The sequence below is a fragment of the Bombina bombina genome, chromosome 3 (assembly GCF_027579735.1).
Source record: "Bombina bombina isolate aBomBom1 chromosome 3, aBomBom1.pri, whole genome shotgun sequence".
NCBI lineage: Eukaryota > Metazoa > Chordata > Amphibia > Anura > Bombinatoridae > Bombina > Bombina bombina.
Genome location: NC_069501.1, coordinates 415,406,617 through 415,420,492, shown reverse-complemented (window position 1 = coordinate 415,420,492; position 13,876 = coordinate 415,406,617). Strand labels below are relative to the sequence as shown.

General features: G+C 39.5%; 1 protein-coding gene across 1 annotated transcript in view; it reads left to right on the top strand.

Annotated features, from left to right (window-relative positions):
* The window catches only part of CDK18 (cyclin dependent kinase 18), a 455,832-nt gene that overhangs the window by 109,724 nt on the left and 332,232 nt on the right, over positions 1-13,876 (top strand). The window contains exon 2 of the mRNA XM_053706616.1: positions 6,893-7,030. Coding sequence (XP_053562591.1) covers positions 6,907-7,030 — 124 coding nt within the window. The 5' untranslated portion in view covers positions 6,893-6,906. The remainder of the gene's footprint in view (positions 1-6,892; positions 7,031-13,876) is intronic.

Genomic DNA, 13,876 nt, shown 5'->3' with positions numbered 1-13,876 from the left:
TAAAAGTAGGTAATTTATAATATATAAATGTTTTATTATGAAATTTGTGGTCCAGGTATAAACAAAAAACAAAAGTTTTGGAATCCTTTAAATGAATCAGAATTGCTTATTTTTGAGTGCTAGTTGGCCTTATGTATTGCCTGTCCCTCAGCTAAAAATAAAGTTATTTAGAGAGTAGAAAAGCCATAAAATAAGCTTAATTATGTCCACTTGTTATTTTAGGTGATGTTACCAGTTATATAATTATGATAAGAACTAATATAACACATATCATATATCCTGCTGATTGTCAAATCTGCAATATGATTGTGCCATAATAACTTGGAGATAAACAAGCTGATTAAAGTTTATGTTTTGAAAGCACATCTTTAATAAACTTTAATAAAATCATACAGAGAATAAACATTAAATATGTTTTTGAGAATTCTAGTGATGAGAGAAGATTCCTGAAAACCTTAGAAATGCTAAATGTGAAAGTAACTTTTTAATAATAAAGTGGAGCTGAATGTGAATTGAGAGCGCCAAGGACATACCAGGGCACTCATTTTCCTCAAGGACTGAAGTAAAATAGAATGTTCCTGAAAATCTGTGACATTTATTTATTTATTTATAAAATATTTTTACCAGGAAGGATACATTGAGATTTCTCTCGTTTTCAAGTATGTCCTGGGTCCACAAAACATTGCATTGATACAATAGGGTACAATAAAATTAAAAACAATAATAATACACAATAGATGCAAAAATGTTACATAGAACAGGTAAGAAATATATAGAGAGGGATCTCTTAAAGGACCAGTCAACAAATTAGATTTGCATAATCAACAAATGCAAGATATCAAGACAATGCAAAAGCACTTAGTTTGAACTTCAAATGAGTAGTAGATTTTTTAATAACAAATTTCAAAGTTATGTATGTTTCCACTCCCCTTGTACCATGTGATAGCAATCAGCCAATCATAAATGCATATACGTATAGTCTGTGAATTCTTGCACATGCTCAGTAGGATCTGGTGATCAAAAATTGTAAACATAAAAGACTGTGCACATTTTTTTTTAATGGAAGTAAATTGTAAAGTTGTTTAAAATTACATACTGTATCTGAATCATGAAAATGTAATTTAACCTGAGTGTCCCTTTAAAGGATATTAGGCTTGGGGAAGGTTTGAAAGTGTGCGGGAGGTCATTCTATAACTGTGGCACTCTGTAGGAAAAGGAGGATCGAGCTGCTTTCTTTTTGTATTGAGGCAAGCTAAATAATGTGCTGGTACTGGATCGGAGGTTATAGGAGGTGGGAATAGCCGGGGAGAGCATTCTGCTCAGGTAGGGTGGGAGCTTCCCAGAAAGGCACTTAAACACAAGGCAGGAAAGATGGAGGGTGCGTCTGGATTCCAGCGTCAGCCAGTTTAGTTCTTTTAGAATATCACAATTGTGGGTCTTGTAGTTACATTGTAGCACAAAGCGGCAGAACGAGTTATACAATGTATTAAGTTTATTAAGGTGAGTTTACGGTGCAGGTGCGTATACTACGTCCCCATAATCCATGATAGGCATCTGCATTTGCTGTACAATCTTTTCCTTTACTGTAGGGCTGAGGCAAGATTTGTTTCTGTACAGGGTACCTAATTTTGGATAAAGTTTAGATGCAAGTTTTTCTATGTGGAGGCCAAAAGATAGATTAGGGTCTAAGAACATACCCAAGTATTTGAAAGAGTGGACTGCGGTAAGCATGCAATTGGATTTTGTTTTGATGCGTAGATGGGAATTTTGTAATTTGTGTAATTTAGGCCCAGTTCTAAAGATCATTGTGACAGTTTTGTCAGTGTTTAGGAAGAGTTTGTTTTTTGAGATCCACTTTTCTACCTCTGTGAACTGGTCTTGGAGCACTGCTTCAAGCTGCGGCAGATCAGATTTGTTTGCATAGATTACCGTGTCGTCTGCGTACATGTGTACAGTTGAGGATTTGCAGACATTAGGCAAATCATTTATAAATAATGTGAATAGTAGGGGGCCGAGAATGGAACCTTGGGGAACACCACACGTGACTGGGAGAGGGAGGGAGTCACTGTAAGAAACAGAGACATATTGTGATCGATCCGATACATATGATCTAAACTAGGTTAACGGACGATCAGCAATACCAGAGTTTTTTAGTTTGAGCAGTAGTATGTAGTGGTCCACTGTGTCAAAAGCCTTAGCCAAATCAAGGAAAATAGCTCCAGTTAGATCTCCTTGTTCCATGCCAGTTTGGATGTCGTTGCAAACTTTTAGGAGGGCAGTTGTAGTGGAGTGATTTGGTCGAAAACCTGATTGATCAGGGGTCAGATAGTTAGAAAGTTGGTAACACTCGCATAATTGCGTATGGACGCATTTTTCTAAGATTTTTGACAATACTGGGAGCAATGATATAGGGCGATAGTTAGAAACCAAGGTTAACTCCCCACTTTTATGAATAGGCACTACTCTTGCAGTTTTCCAGAGTTTGGGTATGTATCCAGACACCAAGGATTTGTTAATTAGGGTTGTGACAGGCTTAGCAATTGCCAGCGCACTGAGCTTCAACAGCATTGATCAGGTCCAAACTGGTTTTTCATTTTTAGATTATTAAGGTGTTTTTTAATGACATTGATGGGTACAGGTCTAAAATTGAACTTCTCTATATTGGGTCTTTGCTGTTTTAGTGGGGCCTGATCTACATTTGTAGCTTCAGGATGCGTGCCATTTATTAGTTTGTCAATCAGGGTGGTGGAGCATCCGACAAAATAATTGTTAAAGGCATTTGCTACTTCTAAAGGGAGTTGCCGTTTTTGGTTATCCACATTGACAGTGGAGGGTTGGGAATGGATTGGTGAATTTTGTAAGTTATTTACGAGTTTCCAAAACTTTCTAGGGTTAGATATGTTATTGTTCAGATTTTCACAGAAATATTGGGCCTTAGCCAATTTTGTTTGTTTAGTGCATATATTTCGCCATTGTCTATATACACACTGATCATTCATAGAACCAGTATGCTTGAACTTTGACCACAATGAATCCCGAAACTGGTACATTTGAATGAGGTCAACTGTGATCCAATTCAAGTGTGCTCCTTTTACTCTCACCTTACGCAGCGGGGCATGTAAATTCCAAACTTGTATGAGTTCAGACTGAAAGAATTCAACTGCAGAGTCTAGATCTGGGATTAGGTTTAATCTGTGCCAGGGGAGGTTCTTGATGTCATTTAGCAATGATTGAATATTACATTTTTTGAAGGACCTGGTGATTTTAACCTTGGGAGAGGATTTAGTAGCCTTTATTTTGCGCACGCAGTACACTAAGCAGTGGTCACTGAAATTGTTAGGGAGAACACCTGCCTCCTGGATTCGGTCGGGAGAAGTGGAGAGAATCCAGTCAAGCAGGGTATGATTATGGCTTTTGATGTTTATGCGAGTTGGGGAGGAGATTAATTGTGTTAGCTGCAAAGATTTAAACAGCGAGCGACAACTGTTATTTTTTGGATTCATCCAATCAATGTTAAAATCTCCAAAAAACAAAATTTCACTTTTTGGGTTTTGATTTATGGATTCACTAAGGAGCTGTGCTATGTCCGAAATGGAGCTAGGTGGGCGGTAGATTCCTGCAACAATGATTGATTTATTGCACGGGATCTCAATTTTGCCAGAAAGGAAATCAAAGGTGGCAGGAGAGCTAGATTTTTGTATGGGGGTGAACTTTGTGGAATTGTCAACATAAATTACAATGCCGCCTCCTCTCTTTGCTCTGTCAATTCTATGGCATGAATACCCATGTATTGCAATGGCAGAGTCAGGTATTTTTGCAGTTAGCCATGATTCAGAGATCACAATGATTTTTGGCTTGTATTGTAAACACCAAGCTTGCAGTGCATCGATTTTTGGTAGTAAGCTGCGGATATTACAGTGCACAAAGGAGAGGCCTTTTTTAGCTGGAAGGCTAGGAATGGAATTTGCTGGGGGACCAGGGTTAGACTCTACATCATTTGCAAGGGCAAGTAACATAAGGAATAGGAATTTTGACATAGTTTTTGTTTGGCTATATAGTGAATGGCATACTTTATAATTTTGTGAGGTGGGGGTAGGAGGGTTATTTTTTATAACTCTCCACCAGCACTCAGCAGATAAGTTACAGCAACAGAGCAGGCCATGGTGTATGATAATTTGTTTTCCAGTTTGAGGTGGGTGCTTATGGCGGTAATGAAGTGAACAAAATTGGAGTGAGAAAAGGGTTGTCACGAATATCAGTATGGTCATATTTTGATACATGTTAGTGCTATGAGGCGTGTAGATGAAAATAAAACAAAAATAGTACAATATAAAAAAGAAATATATATATATATATATATATATATATATATACACACTATCGATGTGGGATATATAGCTATTTGTAGGGAGAGAGGGTATGCATTCTAAAGGGTTCAGTGAATGGAAGGATGTGCTGATCAGTGTTTAGAGCTGTCAGTTTAGGAGAATGAAAGTTGTGTGGGAGACTAGCTATAAATGGGGGAATGAACCTAGGGTGGGAGGGTAACTATCTTCCAAAGGCTACCTGTAGCAGAGGGCTGTGTCAGCTGAAGTGGGTCTGTGAATGTTCTTTAAAGACTGTTGCAAATATACTTTAAAATTCAGCTGAGGGAGAGAGATATATTAGTGTTAGATTGGCCTGCAAAAAAAGTTAAGGGAGGGGGTATCTATGGACATTTAAGCTAGGGGTCATACAGGCAAAAAACACAGTGAAACTTCATAAATTACAGAGATAAGAGAGGTATCCATTGAGGAAAATAAAACCATTAAACAAGCAAGATATATGGTCCATCAATGTGCTCCAATATGCATTTAAAATAAAGAATAAAAAGAATAGCCAAAACATATTACAACACACACATTAGTAATAACAGGGAAGAAATATAATGAGATAACTATCTTCCAAAGGCTACCTGTAGCAAAGGGCTGTGTCAGCTGAAGTGGGTCTGTGAATGTTCTTTAAAGACTGTTGCAAATATACTTTAAAATTCAGCTGTAGCAGAGGGCTGTGTCAGCTGAAGTGGGTCTGTGAATGTTCTTTGACATCTGGTCATCTTGTTGATATTTGATAAGTGAGGTTCCTCTGCATACAAAGTGGTGAGAAGGTTTAAACCCGTAGTCCTCTTTGGCAGTCAAGTGGTTAAATAGTTGGCAGGTAAATGATGTGTGGGTTCTGGGGACAGGTGGGGGTGTGTAAGAATGATCCAGATAGTGAATTTTATTTTCCAAATGATGTTGAAGATCAGTGAGCTACAGGTGGGCAGTATTTGTTTTTTGTATTCTTCTGGATAACTGTGACATCTCTTTTTGGAGAGGCTATATATATATATGGTGCATTAAAGGCATATGAAACCCAACATTTCATGATTCAGATGGAGCATGCAATTTTAAACAACTTTCTAATTTACTTCTATTATTATTTTTTCTTCGTTCTCTTGGTATCTTTTGTTGGAAAGCAACATTTTCGTCCTCTTTGTATCTTTTGTTGAAAAGCAGGGATGTATGAAGCACTATATGGCAGCAGTTTTGCCAGAAAGTTATCCATTTGCAAGAGCACACGATGGCAGCACTATTTCCTGCCTTGTAGTGCTCCAGATGCCTACCTAGGTATCTCTTCAGCGCAGAATTTCATGGGAATGAAGCAAATTTGATCATAGAAGTAAATTTGAAACTGTTTTTAAAATGTTATGCTCTGTCTGTCTGAATCACAAAAGAAAATGTTTGGGATTCATATCCCTTTAACAGCGGAATCTGGCAATGCAAAGGTTTTGGGACTTTAAAGATGTAGATTCTAAAAAGTGTCCCTCTCACATTGCCATCTCTATGAGTTTCCTTTCCCCCTAGACTACTTCTATTGATTCTCTCTCCATATCCGTCCTTATGCCTGGGCAGACTGTCTCTTATATTTCTTGCACTTTTCGTATTGCATTATATCTCTTTAATAAGACAGCAAAGAGTTGTTTATAAAATTAAGGTTTCTGAACTGAGTGTGATAGAAGTTATATAAATTGAATTTAGCAAAAGTTATATGTTAAAAAATAAATCAGTTGATTTACTGTACATAATACTTACATATCTAGTCTAGTAAGTCAGTTTCCCAAATGTCTCAATTCAAACAGGAAAAGCAAATTTTAATGGATTTTCTATTTTTTATCTAACCATGTCTACAGAACTCTAATGAAAAATGTGCTTAAATAAGCTTTGTCATATCTAATACAGTTGACAGAGGTTATCACAACATAATCAGAAATGCAAAACCAATGAAAAGAAACACGATTAATCCAGCTGTAATGGAATGCTGCACAGCTGAGAGTTAAATGAATAAATATGGTGTAGTTATGAATAGGAAAATGTAGCTATATACAGACAGAGTGGGGAGTTTTCAGTGCCGCAGAGCTTGCAATTGTAGAGCTAACATCTAATCTGTTGCCTTCACAAGGGGACATCACAGCCCTCACATTGCATCTCTAAGATTTAGATAAGAGATTTAGCAGATGCCGCCCTCCCACACTCAGTCTCTCTCTCTTTGCTTCTCAGTAAGCCAGACTGTGTGCCTGTGTGCATTGCAATCTCCCACTTTCACAAGAAGATCCCTCCGTCTCACCTGACTTTATTCTATTTGATGCGCAACCACATCAGCAGCTTGTATGTCTTCTGCTTTTTATACTTAAGCCTGTCTGTCTTCATACTGTAACCTTGTATTTCAGAGACTCACTCTCTCTTCTCTCGCATGTATGCAGTTAGTTTTGTTGCTGTTCTCCCACACTCTCTATAACACCCGTCTCTGTTTTTCCTTACTATCTATCTAACATTCTTTTCACACTTTTCTTCTTCTCTCTCACACCCTCAAGCTTACCCCATCATCATGAACAAGGTGAAGAATTTCAAGCGTCGATTCTCTCTTTCGGTACCTCGAACAGAGACCATTACGGAGTCTCTGGCAGAATTTACAGAGCAATATAATCAGCGAAACAGCCAGCACAATGAAGGTCAGTATATGATAAACAGACACTATATAATATATTTGTAACTGTATGTGTGTGCATATCCATATATATGTGTGTGTATATATGTGTACATATGTATGAAAATTAAAGGGATTGTTGTGGAGTTTTAGACATGAGCAGAAGCAGAACTATAGTATTAGAAACAAATATCATGACTTTTTAAAATTAATTTGCTGGAGCTGAAAGTATTTTTCACAAACAGTGCAGAACAAGAGGTCATGATCTGAAGATGAAGGGTAGTAGGCTCATGAGTAATTTGCAGAAGCTCTTCTTCACAGAAGGGGTGGTTGATTCATGGAATAAACTTCCATTAGACGTGGTAAACACTAACACTGTGAGGGACTGAGATAAGCATAAGGCTATGCTCCGAACTTATTAAAGGGACAGTAAAGTCAAAATGAAATGTTTATGATTCAGAAAGAGAATGCAATTTTAAACAACTTTCCAATTTACTCTTATTATCAATTCGGCTTTTTTTTCCTTTGGTATCCTTTGTTAAAGAGTAATCCTAGGTGAGCTAAGGAGCTTACACGTGTCTTTAACTATCCCGCAGCAGTGTTTGCAACAATGTTTATAGCAATGTTATACATAGTTGCAAACTCTGCTGCCATAGAGTATCTTTAGCATTCTATGGCAGCAGTGTATGTAACTATGTATAACATTAGTATAAATATTATTGCAAACACTGCTGCCTGATAGCTAAAGACATGAGAACGCTCCTGAGCTCACCTAAGATCACATTTTAACAACAGACACAAGAAAACTAAGCAAAATAGATAATAGAAGTAAATTAGAAAGATGTTTAAAATGTCATGATTTGTACAATCCATTTAAGTGTAACTTGACTGGCCCTTTAAGCTTATTAAGCTTACATGAAATAGGGGCATTGCTGATGGGCCTTATCTGCCATTAAAATCTATGTTTCTATTGATTTACTTTAGTATTTTGCCTTATTACCCATGTCAAATATATAAAGTGCCTAGGTGGATACATCTGAAATATTGTGTTCTTAAATAGGATCATGATCAATTACCTCAGTACATGTAAATCAAATGCAGCCGAAAGATTGATTTTTCTTTTTCCTATTGAAAGTAAGAGGAAAGTCTGAGACGCAGAGTATTTTGGCTACAGCAACTGTAGTGTTGAATAATTGTGCATTAATAGTTGCTGTCTACGTGATATTTGATATATATTAACTGTTATAAATATTATAAAGTACATAGAATATTTAATGTTAACAGATAAAAAAAATCTACGCATTTGTACATATAAAGTCCTTATGAATTGTTGCTTGAGATGTAACTCCAGAAAAACATGCAGCGTTCTTGCCATAAAACAAGACATAACTGCTGCAGTTTAGTATATCTGACATTATAAATATCACAGGTAAATACTTAGGGGCTGAATTATCAAGCTCCGAATGGATCTTGATACCCCTGTTTCGGCGGAAACAGCAGTTATGAAGCAGCGGTCTAAAGATCGCTGCTCCATAACTTGTCTGCCTGTTCTGAGGCTGCAGACATCAATCTGCTTGATCCTATACGATCGGGCTGATTGACACCCCCTGCTAGCCGCCGATTGGCCACGAATCTGCAGGGGGTGGCATTGCACAAGCAGTATGCTGTCGGCATTTATCAATGTGCGGCGGACATGATTCTCTACATCGGATCATGTCCGCTCGCACTTTAATAAATCGGCCCCTTAAACACATTTTCTCTTGTTAAGTGTATCCAGTCCACGGATCATCCATTACTTATGGGATATTAACTCCTCCCCAACAGGAAGTGCAAGAGGATTCACCCAGCAGAGCTGCTATATAGCTCCTCCCCTAACTGCCATTACCAGTCATTCTCTTGCACCCAACGAATAGATAGGATGTGTGAGAGGACTGTGGTGATTATACTTAGTTTCATACCTTCAATCAAAAGTTTGTTATTTTATAATAGCACCGGAGTGTGTTATTCCTTCTCTGGTAGAATTTGAAGAAGAATCTACCTGAGTTTTTCTATGATTTTAGCCGGAGTAGTTAAGATCATATTGCTGTTTCTCGGCCATCTGAGGAGAGGTAAACTTCAGATCAGGGGACAGCGGGCAGATTAATCTGCAAAGAGGTATGTAGCAGCTTATTATTTTCTGACAATGGAATTGATGAGAAAATTCTGCCATACCGATATAATGTAAACTCAGCCTTAAATGCAGTAGCAGCAACTGGTATCAGGCTGTCATGTATGTATATTTTACACTTCAGTATTCTGGGGAATGGCACTTCACTGGAATTATACTGTATGCATAAAACTTTAGCCTAATTTGCAGGGACTAGCAACAGGCTTTTTAATAACACTCAATTTATTAATGTTAAACGTTTTTTGCTGGCATGTAAAATCGTTTAATTTTCTGAGGTACTGGGTGAAAAAATGTTTTGGGCACTATTTTTTTCCACTTGGCAGTCGTTTTATTTAATTTATGACAGTTTACTGATCTCTCTCACTGTTATGTGTGAGGGGGAGATTCAGTCAGAAGTTTATTGTCTTCCCTGCATGATCCGGTTCATCTCTACAGAACTCAGGGTCTTCAAAACTTGTTTTGAGGGAGGTAATCACTCACAGCAGAGCTGTGAGATTGTAGTTGACTGTGATAAAAAAAACGTTTATTTCTGTATTTATTTTTTGCTATCAGGGTTAGTTATCCTTTGCTAATGGGAGCAATCCTTTGCTAAAATTGTGTTTTTTTTACAAAGATTTGATGCTATAACTTTTCAGTTTATTAATTTTCAACTGTCATAACTTTTTCTGTGCTTCTTATAGGCACAGTACGTTTTCATATTATAGTAAATTACTTGAAAAGTATTTCCAAGTTGCTAGTTTATTTGCTAGTGTGTTAAACATGTCTGATTCAGAGGAAGATATCTGTGCTATATGTGCTAAAGCCAAAGTGGAGCCCAATAGAAATTTATGTACTAACTGTATTGATGCTACTTTAAATAAAAGTCAATCTGTACAAATTGAACATATTTCACCAAACAACGAGGGGAGAGTTATGCCGACTAACTCGCCTCACGTGTCAGTACCTGCATCTCCCGCTCGGGAGGTGCGTGATATTGTAGCGCCGAGTACATCTGATAATATTAGGGCCATGTCAGTCACTGCGTCACAATTTGCAGAACATGAGGACGGAGAGCTTCATTCTGCGGGTGACGGTTCTGATCCAAACAAACTGGATTCAGATATTTCAAATTTTAAATTTAAGCTGGAAAACCTCTGTGTATTACTAGGGGAGGTGTTAGCGGCTCTGAATGATTGTAACACAGTTGCAATACCAGAGAAAATGTGTAGGTTGGATAAATATTTTGCGGTACCGGCGAGTACTGACGTTTTTCCTATACCTAAGAGACTTACTGAAATTGTTACTAAGGAGTGGGATAGACCCGGTGTGCCGTTCTCACCCCCTCCGATATTTAGAAAGATGTTTCCAATAGACGCCACCACACGGGACTTATGGCAAACGGTCCCTAAGGTGGAGGGAGCAGTTTCTACTTTAGCTAAGCGTAGCACTATCCCGGTGGAGGATAGCTGTGCCTTTTCAGATCCAATGGATAAAAAGTTAGAGGGTTACCTTAAGAAAATGTTTGTTCAACAAGGTTTTATATTGCAACCTCTTGCATGCATTGCACCTGTCACGGCTGCAGCAGCATTTTGGTTTGAGTCTCTGGAAGAGACACTTGAATCAGCTCCATTAGATGAGATTACACACAAGCTTAAAGCCCTTAAGTTAGCTAACTCATTTATTTCAGATGCCGTAGTACATTTAACTAAACTTACGGCTAAGAATTCCGGATTCGCCATTCAGGCACGCAGAGCACTGTGGCTAAAATCCTGGTCAGCTGACGTTACTTCTAAATCTAAATTGCTTAATATACCTTTCAAAGGGCAGACCTTATTCGGGCCCGGGTTGAAAGAAATTATCGCTGACATTACAGGAGGTAAAGGCCATGCCCTGCCTCAAGACAGAGCCAAACCTAAGGCTAGACAGTCTAATTTTCGTTCCTTTCGTAATTTCAAAGCAGGAGCAGCATCAACTTCCTCTGCACCAAAACAGGAAGGAGCTGTTGCTCGCTACAGACAAGGCTGGAGACCTAACCAGTCCTGGAACAAGGGCAAGCAGGCCAGGAAACCTGCTGCTGCCCCTAAGACAGCATGAATCGAGGGCCCCCGATCCGGGAACGGATCTAGTGGGGGGCAGACTTTCTCTCTTCGCCCAGGCTTGGGCAAGAGATGTCCAGGATCCCTGGGCGTTAGAGATCATATCTCAGGGATACCTTCTAGACTTCAAATTCTCTCCCCCAAGAGGGAGATTTCATCTGTCAAGGTTGTCAACAAACCAAATAAAGAAAGAGGCGTTTCTACGCTGCGTACAAGATCTTTTATTAATGGGAGTGATCCATCCGGTTCCGCGGTCGGAACAAGGACAAGGGTTTTACTCAAATCTGTTTGTGGTTCCCAAAAAAGAGGGAACTTTCAGGCCAATCTTGGATTTAAAGATCCTAAACAAATTCCTAAGAGTTCCATCGTTCAAAATGGAAACTATTCGGACAATTTTACCCATGATCCAAAAGGGTCAGTACATGACCACAGTGGATTTAAAGGATGCTTACCTTCACATACCGATTCACAAAGATCATTACCCGTATCTAAGGTTTGCCTTTCTAGACAGGCATTACCAGTTTGTAGCTCTTCCATTCGGATTGGCTACGGCTCCGAGAATCTTCACAAAGGTTCTGTGTGCTCTTCTGGCGGTACTAAGACCGCGAGGAATTGCGGTAGCTCCGTACCTAGACGACATTCTGATACAAGCTTCAAGCTTTCAAACTGCCAAGTCTCATACAGAGTTAGTACTGGCATTTCTAAGGTCGCATGGATGGAAGGTGAACGAAAAGAAGAGTTCTCTCTTTCCACTCACAAGAGTTCCCTTCTTGGGGACTCTTATAGATTCTGTAGAAATGAAGATTTACCTGACAGAAGACAGGTTAACAAAGCTTCAAAATGCATGCCGTGTCCTTCATTCCATTCAACACCCGTCAGTAGCTCAATGCATGGAGGTGATCGGCTTAATGGTAGCAGCAATGGACATAGTACCCTTTGCACGCCTACATCTCAGACCGCTGCAATTGTGCATGCTAAGTCAGTGGAATGGGGATTACTCAGACTTGTCCCCTACTCTGAATCTGGATCAAGAGACCAGAAATTCTCTTCTATGGTGGCTTTCTCGGCCACATCTGTCCAGGGGGGTGCCATTCAGCAGGCCGGACTGGACAATTGTAACAACAGACGCCAGCCTACTAGGTTGGGGCGCTGTCTGGAATTCTCTGAAGGCTCAGGGACAATGGAATCAGGAGGAGAGTCTCCTACCAATAAACATTCTGGAATTGAGAGCAGTTCTCAATGCCCTTCTGGCTTGGCCCCAGTTAACAACTCGGGGGTTCATCAGGTTTCAGTCGGACAACATCACGACTGTAGCTTACATCAACCATCAGGGAGGGACAAGAAGCTCCCTAGCAATGATGGAAGTATCAAAGATAATTCGCTGGGCAGAGTCTCACTCTTGCCACCTGTCAGCAATCCACATCCCGGGAGTGGAGAACTGGGAGGCGGATTTCTTAAGTCGTCAGACTTTTCATCCGGGGGAGTGGGAACTTCATCCGGAGGTCTTTGCCCAAATACTTCGACGTTGGGGCAAACCAGAGATAGATCTCATGGCGTCTCGACAGAACGCCAAGCTTCCTCGTTACGGGTCCAGATCCAGGGATCCGGGAGCGGTTCTGATAGATGCTTTGACAGCACCTTGATTTTATCAAAACGTGGTTTTTCTGAGTCAGTTATTGATACCTTAATACAGGCTAGGAAGCCTGTTACCAGAAAGATTTACCATAAGATATGGCGCAAATACTTATATTGGTGCGAATCCAAGAGTTACTCATGGAGTAAGGTTAGGATTCCGAGGATATTGTCTTTTCTACAAGAAGGTTTAGAAAAGGGTTTATCCGCTAGTTCCTTAAAGGGACAGATTTCAGCTCTGTCCATTCTTTTACACAAACGTCTGTCAGAAGTTCCGGACGTTCAAGCTTTTTGTCAGGCTTTAGCTAGGATCAAGCCTGTGTTTAAAACTGTTGCTCCACCATGGAGTTTGAACTTAGTTCTTAATGTTTTACAGGGGGTTCCGTTTGAACCCCTTCATTCCATTGATATCAAGTTGTTATCTTGGAAAGTTCTGTTTTTAATGGCGATTTCCTCGGCTCGAAGAGTCTCTGAGTTATCTGCCTTACATTGTGATTCTCCTTATCTGATTTTTCATTCAGACAAGGTAGTTCTGCGTACTAAACCTGGGTTCCTACCTAAGGTGGTCACTAACAGGAATATTAATCAAGAGATTGTGGTTCCATCTTTGTGTCCTAATCCTTCTTCGAAAAAGGAACGTCTGCTACACAATCTAGATGTAGTCCGTGCCCTGAAATTTTATCTACAGGCAACTAAGGATTTTCGACAAACGTCTTCCCTGTTTGTCGTTTATTCTGGTCAGAGGAGAGGACAAAAAGCTTCGGCTACCTCTCTCTCCTTTTGGCTTCGTAGCAAAATACGGTTAGCCTATGAGACTGCTGGACAGCAGCCTCCTGAAAGAATTACAGCACATTCTACTAGAGCTGTGGCTTCCACTTGGGCCTTTAAGAATGAGGCTTCTGTTGAACAGATTTGCAAGGCTGCAACTTGGTCTTCTCTTCATACTTTTTCCAAATTTTCCAAATTTGACACTTTTGCTTCTTCGGAGGCTGTTTTT